Genomic DNA, 17,494 nt, shown 5'->3' with positions numbered 1-17,494 from the left:
GTGGGTAGGGGAGTGGGGGGGCAGTATGGGGGACTTTTGGGAAAGCATTGGAAATGTAAATGAGGAAAATACCTATTAAAAATATTTTTTAAAAAAGAAAGTACATGGCATGTACTCATTAATTAGTGGATATTAGTCAAAAACAAAGCAAATCAAAACAAAACAACAAGAACAACAACAACAACAAAATCCCAGAATACCCAAGATTCAAAGCAACAGAACTCAAAAAGGTCACCAAGCCGAAGTATCCAAGTGAGGATATCTCAGTCCCACTTGAGAGAGTGAAGAAAGCAATCACAAGTGGGGAGGGAGGAAGGGACCTGGGAGGGAAAGTGGATGGGGTGGGAAGTAGAGGAGAGAGGGGAACCTGATATGGTATTTGATAAGGAAAACTGAGGGCCAGCAGAAAAAAATGGAAATAGGCAACCACAGGAAATGGGAGGTTAGGGGACCCTTCATAATTCACCAGAGACCTGGGAGGTAAGAGACTCAGGAATCACAGGGAAGGACCTTAGATGAAATGCCCAATAGTAGGGAGAGGGAACTTATCGAGCCCACCTTTAGCAGGAAGATAGAGCATCAAGTGAGGGATGGGGTTGGCATCCCACAGTCCCATCTCTGAACCATAATTGTTCCTGTTTGAAAGAATTACAGGGATGGAGAGGAGCCTGAGGAAAAGAAGGTCAAGTGACAGGCCCAAAATGGGATCCAGCTTAAAGGGTGGCCCCAAGGCCTGACACTATTACTAAGGCTATGGAGTGTTCACAGAAAGGGACCAATCATGACTGCCCTCCCGAAAGACCCAACAAGCAGCTGAAAGATTCAGATGAAGATATTTGCACCCAAACAATGGACAGAAGCAGCTAACCTCTGTTGTTGAATTAGGAAAGGCTGAAAGAAGCAGAGGAGAAGGGTGATCCTGTTGGAGGACCAGCATTCTCAATTAATCTGGACCCCTGAGATCTCTCAAACACTGGACTACCAAACAGACAGTATACACCAGCTGATATGAAGCCCCCAACACACATACAGTAGAGGACTTCTGAATCTGTGTTCATTTAGAGATGATGCACCTAACCATCAAGAGACTGGAGGTCCCAGGGAGTTTAGAGGTCAGGTGGGGTGGGGGTTGGGAGCATCCACGTGGAGACAGGGCTGTGGGGGGGGGAGGTATGGGATGTGGAGCAGTAGGAGGATGGATGGGGGGCAGGGAATGGAAGTGGAGTGTAAAAAATAAATTAATTTTTTTAAAAAGAGGAAATGAATAGATCTCATAAAGACATACAGGAAAACACAACTAAACAGGTAAGGGAAATAAATAAAACTGTGCAAGACCTGAAAGTGAAAATAGATGCAATAAAGAAAACATAAACTGAGGAAATCCTCAAGATGGAAAACCCAGGGAAGATACAGGAACAACAGATGCAAGTGTTATGAACAGAATACAGGAAATGGAAGAGATAGTCTTGGGTTTAGAAGAGACAATAAAAGAAATTGATACATCAGTCAAAGAAAGTGTTAAAGCTAAACATTTCCTGACACAAAACATCCAGGAAATGTGGGAGACCATGGAAAGACCTAACCTGGAAATAATAGGAATAGAAGAAGGCATAGCGTCCTAGCTCCAAGGCCCAAAAAATATTCTCATTGAAATCATAAAAGAAAACTTTGCCAACCTAAAGAAAGAGAAGCTTATAGAACACCAACAAGACTGGACCAGAAAAGAAAATCCTCCTGGCACATAATAATCAAAACACAAAATCTACAGAACAAAGAAAGAATATTAAGAGTGACACAAGAATGTTGTCCTCTGAGAGGCTCTACTCAGACACAGACACCCACACCCAATAAGTGGATGGAGCTTGGGGACACATGGAAGAATAGGAGGAAGGATTGTAGGTTCCTATAGGGATAAAAACTCCAGAGGAAGACCAACAGAGTCAACTAACTGAGACTCTTGGGGCTTTCAGAGTCTGAACCACTAACCAATGAACATACAAGAGTTGGACCTAGGCCTTCTCAGTCACATGAAGCAGATGTCCAGTTCAGGCTTCATGTGGGTCCTCAACAACTAGAAAGGAGGCTATCCTAAAAGCTGTTACCTGTAAATGAGATATGTTCAACTAGCTGGGCTGACTTGTGGGACTCAGTAGGAAAGGAAGCACCTAGCCTTACAGAGACTTGAAGTGCCATGGTGGGGGTGGATACACAGTGGTCTCCATCCATGCATAAAAGAAAGGGAAGTGAAATGGGGGAAGGATTGTAGGAGGTGGTGACTGGGAGGTGGGCAGCAAGCAGGATGTAAAGTGAATACATTAAAAATAAATAAAATTTTAAATATTGTAAAGAAAGAACATGATATAATCAGTGGCTGTGGTTTCTGAAGAGTTTATGGCTTTTAACTTCAGGACAAGTGTCACACTCTCTGGCCTAAGAAAATAAATGAATCTCAAAATCAGATGTTGTATTATCTGCTATCTCATTGCAACACTAGGTTTCCACGTGACTTTGTTTAATGAAAGTTTTATTATGGTATTTACCAATGGCTTACATACTTCTGATCTACTATTTAATGTTTATTTCAAGATGATGAAAATGTAAAAATATACTCTCAGAAATGTTTGTCTCACAACACTTGATTTTTAATGAGACTCATTGTGAAATTCCCCTAATTTTTCAGAAATAGTATATCTATTGACCAGCATTTTCTGTGGGAACCCACAAGCCACTACTGCCAGAGAAGCAGGGAGATTAACTGCAGATCTTCACCTCTCTTTCTAGTCATCCAAGTCCAAGCTCTTAGTCTCACCTCTAGCTCTCCAACAGAATACATACTGTAACCTCCCTTCCCTTCTAGCATCCATTTCCTGTGGATCACACAGATCTTTCCCTTTAAACTTCCTTCCCTTCTGCCATTCATTGCTTAGTTCCAGATCCCAGCATCAACCGGCTCTCCCTGATAAACCACAGGCCACACTGAGAATGGAAGCAAGTACCCCAATGACCTATATTTATCCCTCTCCATTTGTCCAAGTCCAATCACAAATTCTCAAACCAAATCTTTAGCAGAACTTCTGCTATGCCTTCTCCTCACTATCCCTTCCCATTCCTAGGGAACTAAGGAAGAAGACTACAGTGAATCACTCTGCTTTCCTTATTTTTGTGAAACCCCCAGCACATTTCCATTCCTAAGTCTAAAGATGCAATACATAGAGACACATTTTGGTAGGTACTTTTGGTGCCCAAACTTATTGGGACCATAAATTTTCCTACTAGGCCACACAGACACCATACTATTCTAAGAACAAGAGAAGAATTACAAACCAAAGAGCAAAACACCAACAAATAAAGACAAGGACACTATCAGCACCTAGATTTATAATCTTCCCAGTCCCAGATGCCAAAATACAGACACAAAAACATAAGTAAAACTTTCAGGACATTATGTCTCCATTAAGCCCTACAACCTTACCACACAGTCCCTAAGTATTCTGACACAGCTGTAACACACACACACACACACACACACACACACACACACACACACACAAAGTAATCACAAGCAAGAGGATTAGAAAGTAAAAAATAATCAAATGCAGGACTAAGATCAATAAAACAGAAACAAAGGGAACAGTACAAAGAATCAATGAAACCAACAGGTAGGTCTCTGAGAAAATCAACAAGATAGACAAACCCTTATCTGAACTAACTAAAAGGCAGAGAGGGGATATCTAAATTAACAAAATCAGAAATGACAAGGCGGACATAACAACAGATATCAAGGAAATTCAGAGAATCATAAGAACATATTTTAGAAAATATATATGCCATCAAATTGGGAAATCTAAAAGAAATAGATAATTTTCTGATTGGTACCACTTACCAGTAGTCCCCAGTGAAATAGAAGTATGAATTCAAAATCTCTGAATCAAAAAAAGATGCTCAGGGCCAGATGGGTTTGGTACAGAATTCAATCATATTTTCAAAGTAGAGTTAACTCCAACTCTCCTCAAAGGATTCCACAAAATAGAGCAGAAGAAACATCGCCCAATTCATTTTATGAGACCTGTTACCCTGATACACAAACTACATAAATAGCCATAGAAAAAGACAATTATAAATTAATTTCCCTTATTACCATAGATGCAAAATTTTCAAATTTTAAAAAATTTGAAAAAAAATATTAGCAAAAATACTTGCAAGAAAAACAACAGAATATTTGCAAAACAATTCCAAGAACACATCAAAACGATTGCCCACCATGATTGAGTTTCATGCCAGAGATGTGGAGATAGTTCAATATATGAAAATTCGCAAATGTAATCCACTATATAAACAAACTGAAAGAAAAAAATCATCATCTCATTTAGATGTACAAAAGGCATTTGACAAAATACAACACCTCTTTATGATAAAAGTCCTTTAGAAATTAGATATATAACGGTCATACCTAAACTTAATAGAGTCCGTTTAAACTATAGCCAATATCAAATCAAATGTAGAGAAACTCAAAGTAGTTCCACTAAAATCAGAAACAAGATGTAGTGGATATCCCTGGTTCTCAACTTGACTATATCTGGAATGAACTATAATCCAGAGTTGGAGGCTCATCAGTGATCCTAATCTGGAGGCTGAGAAGTACAAGTTTCTGACCTGGATCTTGGCATGGAGATCTTGAGGCATAATGGCTATGAATTCCAGAAGATTAAGACAGGGAGATCTCTGAGTTCAAGGTCATCTGGGATTAAAGGCATGGTGGTACCTTTAATATATATACATTTAATCTGGGCTACACCTTCTGATGGAGATCTACATAAGGACATTGGAAGAAGGAAATTTTACTCTCTCTTCTTTGACTGCTTGCCTTGTGGGACTGAGCAATTGCAAGATCCTTGGACTTCTATTTACAGCTGCTGCTGACCATTGTTAGGAGTTAGACTACAGACTGTAAGTCATTAACAAATTCCCTTACTATATAGAGACTACCCTTAAGTTCTGTGATTCTAGAGAACCCTGACTAATACACAAGACAAAGTTGTTTTCTCTCTCTCTCTCTCTCTCTCTCTCTCTCTCTCTCTCTCCATATCAATACAATATAATACTTGAAGTCTTTGCTAGAGAAATAACACAACTGAAGGAGATCAAGAGGATACAAATTAGAAAAAAAAATCAAAGTATGGTTATTTTGAAAACTATGGTAGTATGCATAAATGATTCTAAGAGTTACCCTGGGGAACTACAACTACTAAACCCTTTCAGCAAACTGGCAGGACATAAAATTAACTTCCAAAAATCAGTAGTCCTTCCAAATACAAATGACGAATGGACCGAGAGAGAAATCAGGGAAATAAAACTTTTCACAGTAGCTTCGAAAAATGTAGAAATATAATGCAGTTGCTCTCTGTAAGCAAGGTGAAGGCTTCTGTGATAATATGCAGTGGAAATTCAAATGTCTGAGAAACACTTAAAGAAATGTGTATCTTTAGCTGTGACAGAAATCCAAATCAAAGCTACATTGAAATTTTATTTGTCAGAATAGCTAAGATCAATAAGTGACAACTTGTTCTGATAAGGATGCAGAGTAAAAGAAGCACATGTACACTGCTGGTGGAAGAACAAACTTATACAGACAGTACAGAAATCAGTGTAGTGGTTCCTCAGGAAGATGGGAATTGATCTACCTCAAGATTTAGCTGTACCACTTTGGGGCATATAGCAAAAGGATGTTTCATCCTACCGTAGAGACCCCTGCTCAACCACATTCACTGGGGTTCTCTTTATAATAGTTGGCAATTTAAAGCAACCTAGATACCCCTTAACAGAAGAATGGGTAGAGAAACTGTAGTACACTTACATAATAGAGTAATATTCAGAAAAAAAGTCATGAAATTTGCAGGCAAATGAATGGAACTAGGAAAATAACCTCTTAAATTTGGTAACCCACAAAGAGAAAGAAACACAAGGTATGTATTGTGCATATTTGCACATATTCACTTTTACGTAATGATAACCAAGCTATGAACTAATCTATAAAACCACAGAGGATAGGTTTAAAGTAAGGGAATAAAGGAAATAGATGTATCTCATTATGAATGAGAAATAATATAGAAAACTATGGATGGATGAGGGGTCTGAGATAGGAGAATCAAGTGACAGAGATAGCTAAAATTAAGTGTCATTTGAGGGATAGTGCAGAAATCTAATACAGTCGAGACTTATTAAAATATATACATATTTGAAGGTGACCTAAATGAAATTGCCAAATAATGGAAGAGACAGAGTACAGACTGATTGGCTTTTGCCATCAAACAAAATATAAGTATTTTGCGTCAAGTTAAGTTGTTGGCCAAAAGGGTGTCATGGGAATCCTCAAACAACTCAGGCTGTTTTCAAGACTATAGGTTGTTCTCCATAAACTCACAGAAAGATCCCATTGCTGAAGACTCATATCCAAACATTACACAGAGCATGAGAGCAGTTTGAATAGTTAGCCTAAATGGTATGTCTCCATAAAAGCCCTCCCCTCAGAGCTCAGGGACCAATTACATAGGAGGGGGCAGAAAAAGTGTGTGAACATCATGGGATCCAGAAGGCCAAGAAACCAAGGCTGTCTATACCAATGTGAGCAAAACTCATATAAACTCACAGAGATTGTGGCAGCAAGCACAGGACCTTCAGAGTTCTGTACCAGGTCCTGTGTGTACCTTCAGAGTTCTGTACCAGGTCCTGTGTGTGTGTGTGTGTGTGTGTGTGTGTGTGTGTGTGTGTGTGTGTGTGTGTGTGTGTGTGTGTGTTTTGGCTTCTACTTTTAGGTTTTTTATTTCATTTTCCATGAAATTCATGAGTGTAAAACTGAGTAGGTCTCTGATAGTTGTGCCTGCCCTTGGACGTTTTTCTTCTTGGTGGCTTGACTTGCTCAACTTTAATGTGATAGTTTTTGTTCTATCTTAGATGCTGAAAAAGCCTTTGACAAAATCCAGCATCCCTTCATGTTAAAAGTAGTAATAGAGATCAGGTATACAAGGCATATACCTAAGCATAATCAAAGCAATAAAAAGAAGTCAAAGCCAACATCAAACTAAATGGTGAGAAACTTGAAGGAATTCCACTAAAATCAGGGACATAAAGGGCTGCCCCCCCTCTATTCAATATAGTACTTGAAGTTCTAGCTAGAGCAAGAAGACAACTAAAGTGGTGGTGCTGATGCTAAGGTCCTGTTCCCCAATTGGTTCTTGATCTATCAGTAAAGAAGCCATGGGCCAATTGCTGGGTGGAAGGAATAGTTGGGACTTTCAGGTCCCTGCAGGCAAGGAGAGAGATGTAAGGAGAGGGGGGAGGGGGGAGAGAGGGAGATGAATGGAGGGAGAGGGAGAGGGAGATGGATGGAGGGAGAGAGGGAGAGGGGAGGGNAGACAGACATGCAGTGGAAGGGGAGGGGCCAGCAAGCTGGGGAAGAACAGAAGCCAAAGTCCCTGGCTCTTCTTCCTTTTTTAACCAAGAAAAGTTTTATTTTTCTTTTTTTCTTACAGTGGCTTTATTAATTGCACAAAATCATAGTGTTTTTCCCCCATTTAAACATATTATGCTATCCTATTCCAAAAGACAAATGTTTATCAAAAACAAAGGGAAAATAAAAATTCACAACCTNCGTCACCCGGACTTGTCATTTAAAAGAAAAGGGAGAGAAGGGGATTCCTAACAAGCGTTTCCACGATGTCCCGTGTTCTCCATAAAAGGGAAGGATGAATGAGAGGTGAAATAGCTTAAGCAGAAATCATCATAAAAAGAAACTTCACAGAACTATTAACAATCTTAAGACAACATTGGCGAACCTGCACCATTTTGCCCAGCTCCCAACCCAGGACCAAGACAGGCTGGGTCATAACAGAAACACATTCAGCATTCCAGTGAATGAGAAATTGTGCTAACCCCACAAGCATTTGCTGTTCACCGGAGGAGCTAGCTCTCCATGGGTTGTTTGGTATTCCCCCCACCCCACCCCCCGTCTTCTGCACCTGTGCATCTTGGGTGGTTCTTGGACATGCTCTGTCCCTTTATAGTAGCTTGCAGGGAGGAATGTTCAAGATAGGTCTCTCTGTGTAACCCTGGCTGTCCTGGAACTCTGTAAATGAGACTTAGCTCAAATTTACAGAGATCTGAGTGCTTCTGCCTCCCTAGTGCTGGAATTAAAGGTGTGAGCCACTTTCCTGGCCAGTAATGCAATAAGAAAGAGAGGGAGAGGGAGAGGGAGAGGGAGAGGGAGAAAGGGAGAAAGGGAGAAAGGGAGAGGGGGAGAGGGGGAGAGGGGGAGGAGAGGGAGAGGGGAGAGTTTGCCATGCTTCTGAGGGAGAAAAGGTGACCAGCCATGTGAGATCTTGGATGAAGTGACCACAGGCCTTTCGTACAGGCTGGTGGTTGATAGTGTTAGCTGGGTCTAGATGTAACTGAGCAACTAAAGTTAAGAGCAGGTAGAGAGGCACTGAGCTAAGAGTATTGATAAAGACATGCTTCTCTGGGCTGGAGATAAATAGCACCCAGCAATTGTGTCAAAAAGACAAGTTGAAATTGAACAACTGTGTGTGAGTGTGTTTTTATCTGTGGATTTAAGGGAATCTGGGTGGGAGCTGGGAGCAAAGTCTGTTCCTAGAGTTTAGGCAAGGTAGCAAAAGCTACATACAGCAGAAATCAAGGGGATACACATTAGAACGGAAGAAGTCACACTATTGCTATTCAAAGATGATAAGATGGTATATATAAATGACCCCAAATATTCTAGCAGGGAATGCCTGCAGCTGATAAACACCCTAAATAAAGTGACTGGATACAAAATTTAAAAACAAAAACAACAACAAAAACCAATAGCCCTTCTTTATACAAATGATAAACAAGCTGAAAAAGAAAACAGGAAAATAACACCATTCACAATCACCACAAATAATATAAAATATCCTGGTGTAACTTCAACCAAGCAAATGAAAGATCTGTATGATAAAAACTGAAGTCTTATTCCTGAAGAAAGAAATTGAAGATATCAGAAAATGAAATTATCTCCCATTCTCATGGATCAGTAGGATTAACATAGTAAAAATTGCTATGTTGCAAAAACAATCTACATATTCAATACAATCCCCACTAAAATTCCAACATGATTCTTTACAGAACTTGAAAGAACAATTCTCAAATTTGTATGAGAAAGAAGAAAAACCAAGGATAACTAAAGCAACCTATCAAATAAAAGAACTTCTGAAGGTGTCAGCATTCCTGACTTCAAGCCGTACTCCAGAGCAATAGTAATAAAAACTGTGTGGTATTGGTACAAAAACTGACAGGTTGATCAAAGGAATCTAATCAAAGATTCAGAAATAAGCCCATACACCTATGGACACAAAGAAACGGAAACAACACAATGGGAAAAAAGGAAGCATCTTCAACAAGTTGTGCTGGTCTAACTGTATGTCTGCATGTAGAAAAATACAAATAGATCCACATTTATCATCCTGCACAAAACTCAAGTCCGAGTATATCAAAAACCTCAACATTAATATGTTGATAGATACACTACTTCTAACAGAAGAAAAAGTGAGGAATATCCTTAAACACATTGGTAAACAACTTGCTGAACAGAACACCATTAGTTCAGGCACTAAGCTGAACTATTAATAAATGGGACCCCATGAAATTGAAAAGCTTCTTTAAGGCAAAAGACAGAGTAAATATGTCAAAATGGTGGCCTACATCTTCACCAACCCTATATCTGACTGCAGCCTAATACCCAAAATATATAAAGAACTCAAAATGTTAAACATCAAAAACCTAAATAATCCAAATTAAAAATGGGATACAGATCTAAAGAGAGAATTCTCAACTGAGGAATCTCTAATGGCCAACGCCAACTTAAAGAAATGCTCAACATTCTTAATCATCAAGGAAATGCAAATCCAAAAGGCCCTGATATTTCACCTTATACCCATCAGAATGGCTAAGATAAAAACTTACAAACAATGACAACAACAACAACAACAACAAAAAATCCTCAAATGATAGCACATGCTGGCAAGGATGTGGAGCAGTGGTTACACTCCTCCCTTGCTGGTGGGAGTAGAAAATTGTACAACTCTAGAAATAAATCTGGTGGTATCTCAGAAAACTGGGACTAGTTCTACCTGAAGATCCATATATACCACTCCTGAGCATTTACCAAAAAGATGTTCCACCATACCACAAGAACACATGTTCTACTATGTTCATAGCAGCTTTATCTGTAATAACTGGAAACTGGGAGCAACCCTGATTTCCTTCAACTGAAGAATGGATAAAAAAAAAATGTGATTCTTTATACAATGGAATAGTACCCAGCTATTAAAATCTAAGGACATCATGAATTTTGAAGGCATATGGATGAAACTTGAAAATATCACCCTGACTGAGGTAAGATAGACCCAAGAGGACATGCATGATATATCCTTACTTATGAGTGCATATTATGCATAAAGTACAGGATATCTACACTATAATTCATAGAGCAGCAAAGTTAATAACAAGAAAGATCCATATGAGGTTTCTTGAATCTCACTCAGGGAAATAAAATAATAATCAGAGGCAGATGGAGGTAGGAAGCTGGGTAGGAGAGGGGATGAAAAGGGAAACAGGCATGGGGATCAGGTGTAGGGAGAAACAGGGAGAGAGGGTCATGAGAAAGAATGGATGGTGGCTGGTGGGAGGGGTGGGGCTAGACTGGATGGATATCTTGTGGAAGAGTTGGGGGAAGGCTAGAAGTACCCAGAGGGGGATGGGAATTCCATTGGAAGATGAACAGAATCAATTAACCTGGATCCTTGCATGTCCCAAGAGACTGGATGACCAACCATAGAGCATACATAGCCTGGTCCTAAGGGTACCACATGCATATGTAGCAGATGTGCAACTTGGTCTTCAAGGAAATATGTCAACAACTGGAGCAGGGTTTGTCTCTTAATCTGTAGCCTGCCTATGGATCTTGTTCTGCTAACTGGGCTGCCTTGTCTGGCTTATGTGAGAGAGGATGTGCCAGGTCTTGCGCAGGGGCCTGCACTTCTCAAAGGAGAAGGAAAGGGAGGGTGGGGACAGGGGTGTGCCACAGGGGTCTGGGAGGAGAAGGGTGGCTGAGGTCCAGATGTAAAGTGAATAAATAAATTAATGGTGAAAATTTAATAAATAAAAATTTAAAAAATAAAGTTTATGTGCTTTTGCCTATCTTATACTGTGTGTAATTTGAAAGAATTACTGCTGAATACGTTTTTATGTTATTTGGTCAAATATATTAATTACTTATACCTTTATGGAAACCATCTGGGTTATTTTAACTCAGTCATGGTAATGGCAAAAGGTATATCTATTGAAATCCAGTGGGAGTTTCCCAATCACTATGATGACCATTTTAAGAACTCATATTTTCCTATATACATGTAGTAAGTAAAGGCATATATATTTACATGTGCCATTCTACTTTAAACCTTGAGAAAATAAAAGTCAACAATTGTGTGTTTTCAGAATACATTCCTATTGATAAAGAAGTTTTAGCCATTGTATAAGTTAGATTCGTGAGAAATTTAAAAGGATATAGCAGTTTCTCCACTGAAAGGCACTGGCTTATCCACCTCTTCTTCGTTTGTCCAGTACACAAAGTGAAACATGATTTAGTAGAGAAGAAACACATCCCAGGATGACCTAGAGAACCCTGGACTCCGAGAACAAGATGTGTTAGATGTCTAGATAGGAATGCTGGTAGCTAGTCTGCAATAGGTGCCATTGTCCTCCTTTGCCACACTCCTTGCATCTCTGTGATTTATTGTTTTCTCCTATTTTCTGCTTAAGCTTCCTCTTATCTCTGTATCCATACAGCTTCCAGACAAAAGTGTAGGTTGGTTAAAAGTAGCTTGGTGTGTTCTCTGTTCAAATCTGATGTAGACTTGTGTTCAAATAGATCACTCCATTAAAAAAAGGAGTCTGAATTGCAGTGACTTAGAATCAAGGGAGGTAAGAGCATCAGTAAATCTTACAAAGTGGCTTTTAAGCCAGTGTCTTTGAGACTTGTCAGGGAGTGTATCAAACTATACACTTCAACTTAAAACTAAATCTGTTCTACTCGCGAGTACACAGTGCAACTTTCCAGCAGATTATGCAGAAGGGATATTGCAAGCGACTATTGCAAATCCAGGAGGGAGAGCCAATTGTCTTCCACAAATAAATGTAGTAAAGAGATCTGAGAAAATTAGATAAATAGACTATCACTTCTGCATGATATTAAAACATATTTTATCAAATTATAAATATATTCATTGTACTAACTTGTAATGAGATCACCATCACAGGGAAAACTGATCGCCCAGTTAATATAGACAAGTGAATTTAAATGAAAATTTAATTTGAGGTCTCAGTATAACTAAGAACATAAATCTGTGAAGTACTTTAAAAGAAAAAATAACTAGAATGATAAGTGATTAAAATTCACCAAAATTTTAAATTGATGAATATAATATGTGAGATTCCAGAGAATGTATGGGTCTAGGTACTGTCAAAACCACCACATTCAGACTTCTCAGTAATTCCAAAGTATTCCTTTTAGACAATATGATTTCTCTTATTCTGATGTTGATATGTCACAACATTTAGTCTTTTAGCAAACACTGTGTGTCCCTCCACTGTAGACAATCATACAGCATGTTAGTGATTAAATGAAAACCAAGATTGTCTGGTTTACATATCATAAAGGAAACTTAAATCTCTTTCAAACATATTTAAATAAAAGAAGTTTTAAATATACTTATAATATGGCATCCCAATTCCCCAGTAAAAATATATTACCATAAATGAAGACATTTTTAAAATAGCACTGATGGTTCTCACTTTCCAGGCTTCTTCAACATCTTCTGGAACTGGTAAATAAAAACAATAAGCAAGCAAAATACAAAAGAATCCAAAGCATAGAGTCTTGTACCCCATGATAAATCTCCTGCAGACTTGAGTGTGTTGATAATGAATGTCATACCATATATATGCTATGGAGCAGTAAGACAAAGGTAGGTAAACTGTTTGAGGTACTGTGATGGCATTAGTAATAGTGACTTGCAATTGAGTTCTAAGATCAAGCCATTGTTGAAACTGGTTATGCAACTGTGATGCTTTGTGGAACAGAATTTACTACAAAATGTCTGATAAAGTATGTAGCAGTGGCAAAAGAAAAAAAAAATCCCTTATGAGAGCAGTGAGTTCCTATTTCACCACAGAACACCAGAATATCAGAAACATTAGAAACCTAATTAGAGCACATGAGAAAAAGACCAAGAAATCCCTTTGTTCTATTGCCATTTGCAAAGAGTAGTGGCAACAGTGTTAAGACAAGATAAAGTGTGAGGTAACATTTGATCAACCTTAAGGCTAACACCCACAACACAGGTCATTTAGAAAATTTTCCAACTTACAAACCAATTCGTCTAATGCTTAAATTTGTTTGCAGCTCACCACATGCTAAACATAAAGCTTGTAGGTTCATATAGTTACTTGGACAATCATGGACAAACTACACTTTGATTAAACAAATACTTGTTGTATCCTGTTAGCCCATATATTCAGAGTATGTGAAAATTTTTAAAAATTGAGTATAACATGGCATCGTCTGTTCTGGAAAAAAAAAGTCTCTTTTCCCCTTAACCATGTTCTACCAGCACTTCCATAGAATACCTACCTCAGGTGAGGGCTTTCCCACCTTCCTCATTAACTTGTTGGGCAGAAACCTTTCCTGGCACTCTTACTTCTCTCATGTTGCAATCATAATGCAACTCTGCTTTGATGTCCATCTGAACACTGGAACATCAGGATCAAAAGTCATTCTCCAATTTGGGGAACTAAAAGGGTATGGATCATAAATGGAAGAAAATTAGGGATGCTGCAAACCAGTTGAACGGAACAATCCCACATGTGTATCCTGGAAGCATCAACTCAATATTTAAAACATTAGGTTACTTTTGAATGTTCTTCCTACCCTGTCTCCTCTAAAGTGTATAAAACTCACATGAAATCCAATGGATCTTATCCTTCCTCCCCTTCCCATCCGGTCAGCTTAGCTCTGTTTACCCTCAAAGTTTCAAGGTCAAAATTCTAATCAGTAAGAAAGAATTTTTTTATAAAAGGTTTTAAACTGTCTGGCATCTGAAATCACATTTTTCCTTTATAGGAAAGAATGTCAAGAAACTATAAAATTAATTCATTTGATGGTTTTAGTAAAAACATAGACGTGAAGACATGAAGGGCATGCTAGTAAAATTTATGTCAACAGAATCAGAGAAAATTATAAATGTAAAAGGTAACAAAACCTAAGATATGTTTTCATGGATTGATTTAATGTGTGTCTGTTTGACTCTCAAAATCACAAGACAGAACTAGTTGGGGGGGGGGCTACTTTGGTGGAAGAGATCGAGGGTGAGTTAGGTCCAAACCGAGAAGACAACACATAACCCAATATCTCAGTGAACTACAAGCCCTATAAACACAGAGGAATGAATCCCCAACAAACTCACTACTGCTGACCAAACAAAATTCCAAGGTGATAGTAAGCAAAAATATCAAGGTTCCCAGCTACTGGGAGATACACACTATCTGCCAGTCAATCAATCAATAAGCTTAGAACTCTGTGAAGACATTTTGTAGATGGAATGAAGTTTTCAACAAATAGCTTTCAGATAAAGTGGCTAGATTAGTTAGCCTAACCAATCATGTGATTCCTTAAACCAAGGAGTTTTTTACACTTAGACACAAAACACAAACCTTAGAGGGTAAAAGGCGAGGCCATCTGAGAATTTCTCAATTGCCTCTTGAAGTAGATGGGATCACATGGCAGCCTTTAGAGGAGAGAGTTGTTTTCAACAAAATATAAAGAAAAGATGGAAGGAGGGAAGACTACTCTAGGTATGGAAGAGCATAACTGAAGATCCAGCAAAAGTTCATTGGAAAGAATCATGAGTTCAAGGTGAACCTCGGCAGTATAGCAAGCTCTAAGTTGATCTTACTTTGGGATAAGACCCCAAAATATAAAAAAGGCAAGAAGAGAGGAAGGAATAGAGGGAGATAGTGGAGGAGAATGATGAGAGAGAAGGAGTACAAGAATAATGAGAAGAAAAGAGAATAGGAGATGAGGGAAGGAAGGGGGTAGAAGAAGTTGTAGGAGGAGAGGGAAATATTAAATGTCACCTTAGTTCTCCAGCTAAAGAAAACTACAGAGACCCAGTATATCATCCAAAGATCTGCAACTAGTAGCCCACTTTTGCCAACTAGGAGTGATACAATTAGCAATTGGCCTTTACTTCCTAACAGTTCCTGGCTTCAACTGCTTCTTGAGTGGTGTTCCTGTGGACATGAGCATTTTAAGGCCAAGGCAAAGCTTAAGGACTCTGAGTTTTTCAATGGGGGGTGGATTTCATTGAATCTATATAGCATTTGTATAGTGACCATTTTCTCAACATTAATTATTGATATCCATAGCCATGATAGAGCATTAGGCTCAGTTGTAGAATCATGTTATCTGCAAATAAGAAAGTTTGACTTCTTGTTGCTATTCACATCTCTTTCACTTGCTCAGTCTTATTTTCCTAGTGAATCTTTGAGCCCTATGCTAAGTAGATGACTTGCACAGACTTATCATTTTTACTCAAAGGATGTTAACTACAACTTTTGCACATATAAATGCAAAAGCTTCCCTCATTTCCTACTCTCTTTTCATTATCTTTCTTGTACTACCTCACTCTCCTCATTCTCCTCCACTATCTCCCTCTATACCTTCCTCCCTCCTTGCCATTTTTATGTGAGATATGTCCATTTTAATGGCGAGATATGTCCCTTCCCATCTGAATATTGCTGGAAGAGTGTTGCTTATTGAAACTTTTCCCACACTTATCAAACAATCATATAATTTCTCTTCTTTAATTTGTTTATGTTATTTACAACATATATATATATATATATATATATATATATATATATATATATATTTGTTTATATATTCCTGTGCATCTCCAATGAAGCCTACTTATGGTGAATAAACTTTTTGATGCATTCTTAAATTTTGTTTACAAATATTTTTGTAAAGGCTTAATCAGGGATATCAGTTTGTCATCTTTTTTTATGAAATCTTCAAAACGGGATTTGGTATCATGACAGTACTAGTGTCTTACTTAGTTTTTGTTAACTTGACACAAACAAGATTCACCTGGAGGAGGAAACAAATTGAGGAAATATCTCCATCACATTGGCCTGTAGCCAAATCTATAAGACATTATCTTGATTAGTGATTGTGGGGCAGGGGGTGGAGGTAGACTACTGAAGACTATGCTATCCCTGAGCAGGCAATCTTGAATTGTAAGAGAAAGCAAAATGGAAAGCAAGCCAGTAAGCAGCATTACTCCATTGTCTCACACTCAATTCCTGCCTCCAAATTTCAGTCTTGAGCTCTAGTTCTGGCATCTCTTGGTGATAATTGTAACTTGTACATTAAAATAACCACCACCTGACATACACACACATTTCTTTTGGTCAGTTTTTTTTTTTTTTCAGAGCAACAGACAGCAAACTAGAATAGAAATTTCTACTTGTAAGTAGGATATTGCCATAATGTTATTTGGAAGGGGCAGTTTTAGAGCTCTGTGCTAAAAGCATGCCATTGATCTCTCAAGGACTAATCATTTATTATGGCAGCTTGGAAGATAGGAGTGTTGATAGAGGTCCAGACAAAACAGGCCTGACTCGTGAATTTCAGAGAGGAGCAAATCACCATCACCTGTGTAATGTTTTGATTAAAACATCTATGGAAGTGAAAGCTTTCATTTATTTAGATAACTGGCAATAGATGTCATGGGTATAAAGTAATCAGCGGGCATGAATAGGAGACAAAAATCACCATGGTAAAATCTGTGGGAGTAGCACTCAGGGTTTGTAGATGTTTACGGTTGATAGCTACTTTTCTTCTCAGTAGTGTATATGGAAACCATAAAACATAGCCAGCAGGGCTGGAGTTGACCATATCAGTATTAGCTTGATTTCTCCATGTTCTATGACTCAAATGTCTTTAGCAACAGAGTCTTACCACCAGGTTCTGGACAGTATCCAAGAAAAACTGCAATACTTTGTAAGGTTTAAGGGTCAACTACAGGATCCAATAACCAACAAATGGGAAACAGGTAGCCCTTATCTGGCACTGGACTTTTTCTTTGATAGACAGTGGTTCTCTTGATATATGACAACTAAATTTAAATGCTTTTCATATATGTATAAGTTTTAGGAAATAACTTAAGTAGTAGATTTCTATAAAACTTTTAAATGGGTTTTGTTAATTATCACTTTTCACCCTCCCCTGACCTTTCATTCATCACCCCATAAACCCTTCCTATTCTATTATTCTCCCCTTACTCTTTATATCATCTTTTTTTTAAAGATTCTTTTATAGTCTTACTAGTTTTCTGACTTT

General features: G+C 38.3%; 1 protein-coding gene across 1 annotated transcript in view; it reads right to left on the bottom strand.

The window, feature by feature from the left end:
• LOC110291966 (arylacetamide deacetylase-like 2) overlaps window positions 1-12,981 on the bottom strand; it is a 32,433-nt gene extending 19,452 nt beyond the window's left edge. Inside the window, exon 1 of the mRNA XM_021159145.1 lies at window positions 12,844-12,981. Coding sequence (XP_021014804.1) covers window positions 12,844-12,981 — 138 coding nt within the window. The remainder of the gene's footprint in view (window positions 1-12,843) is intronic.
• Window positions 12,982-17,494: the final 4,513 nt, after the last annotated feature.

This window comes from Mus caroli, chromosome 3 (assembly GCF_900094665.2).
Source record: "Mus caroli chromosome 3, CAROLI_EIJ_v1.1, whole genome shotgun sequence".
Classification (NCBI taxonomy): domain Eukaryota; kingdom Metazoa; phylum Chordata; class Mammalia; order Rodentia; family Muridae; genus Mus; species Mus caroli.
Note: the sequence above shows the minus strand (reverse complement) of the source record. Positions and strands in the feature narration are given on the sequence as shown.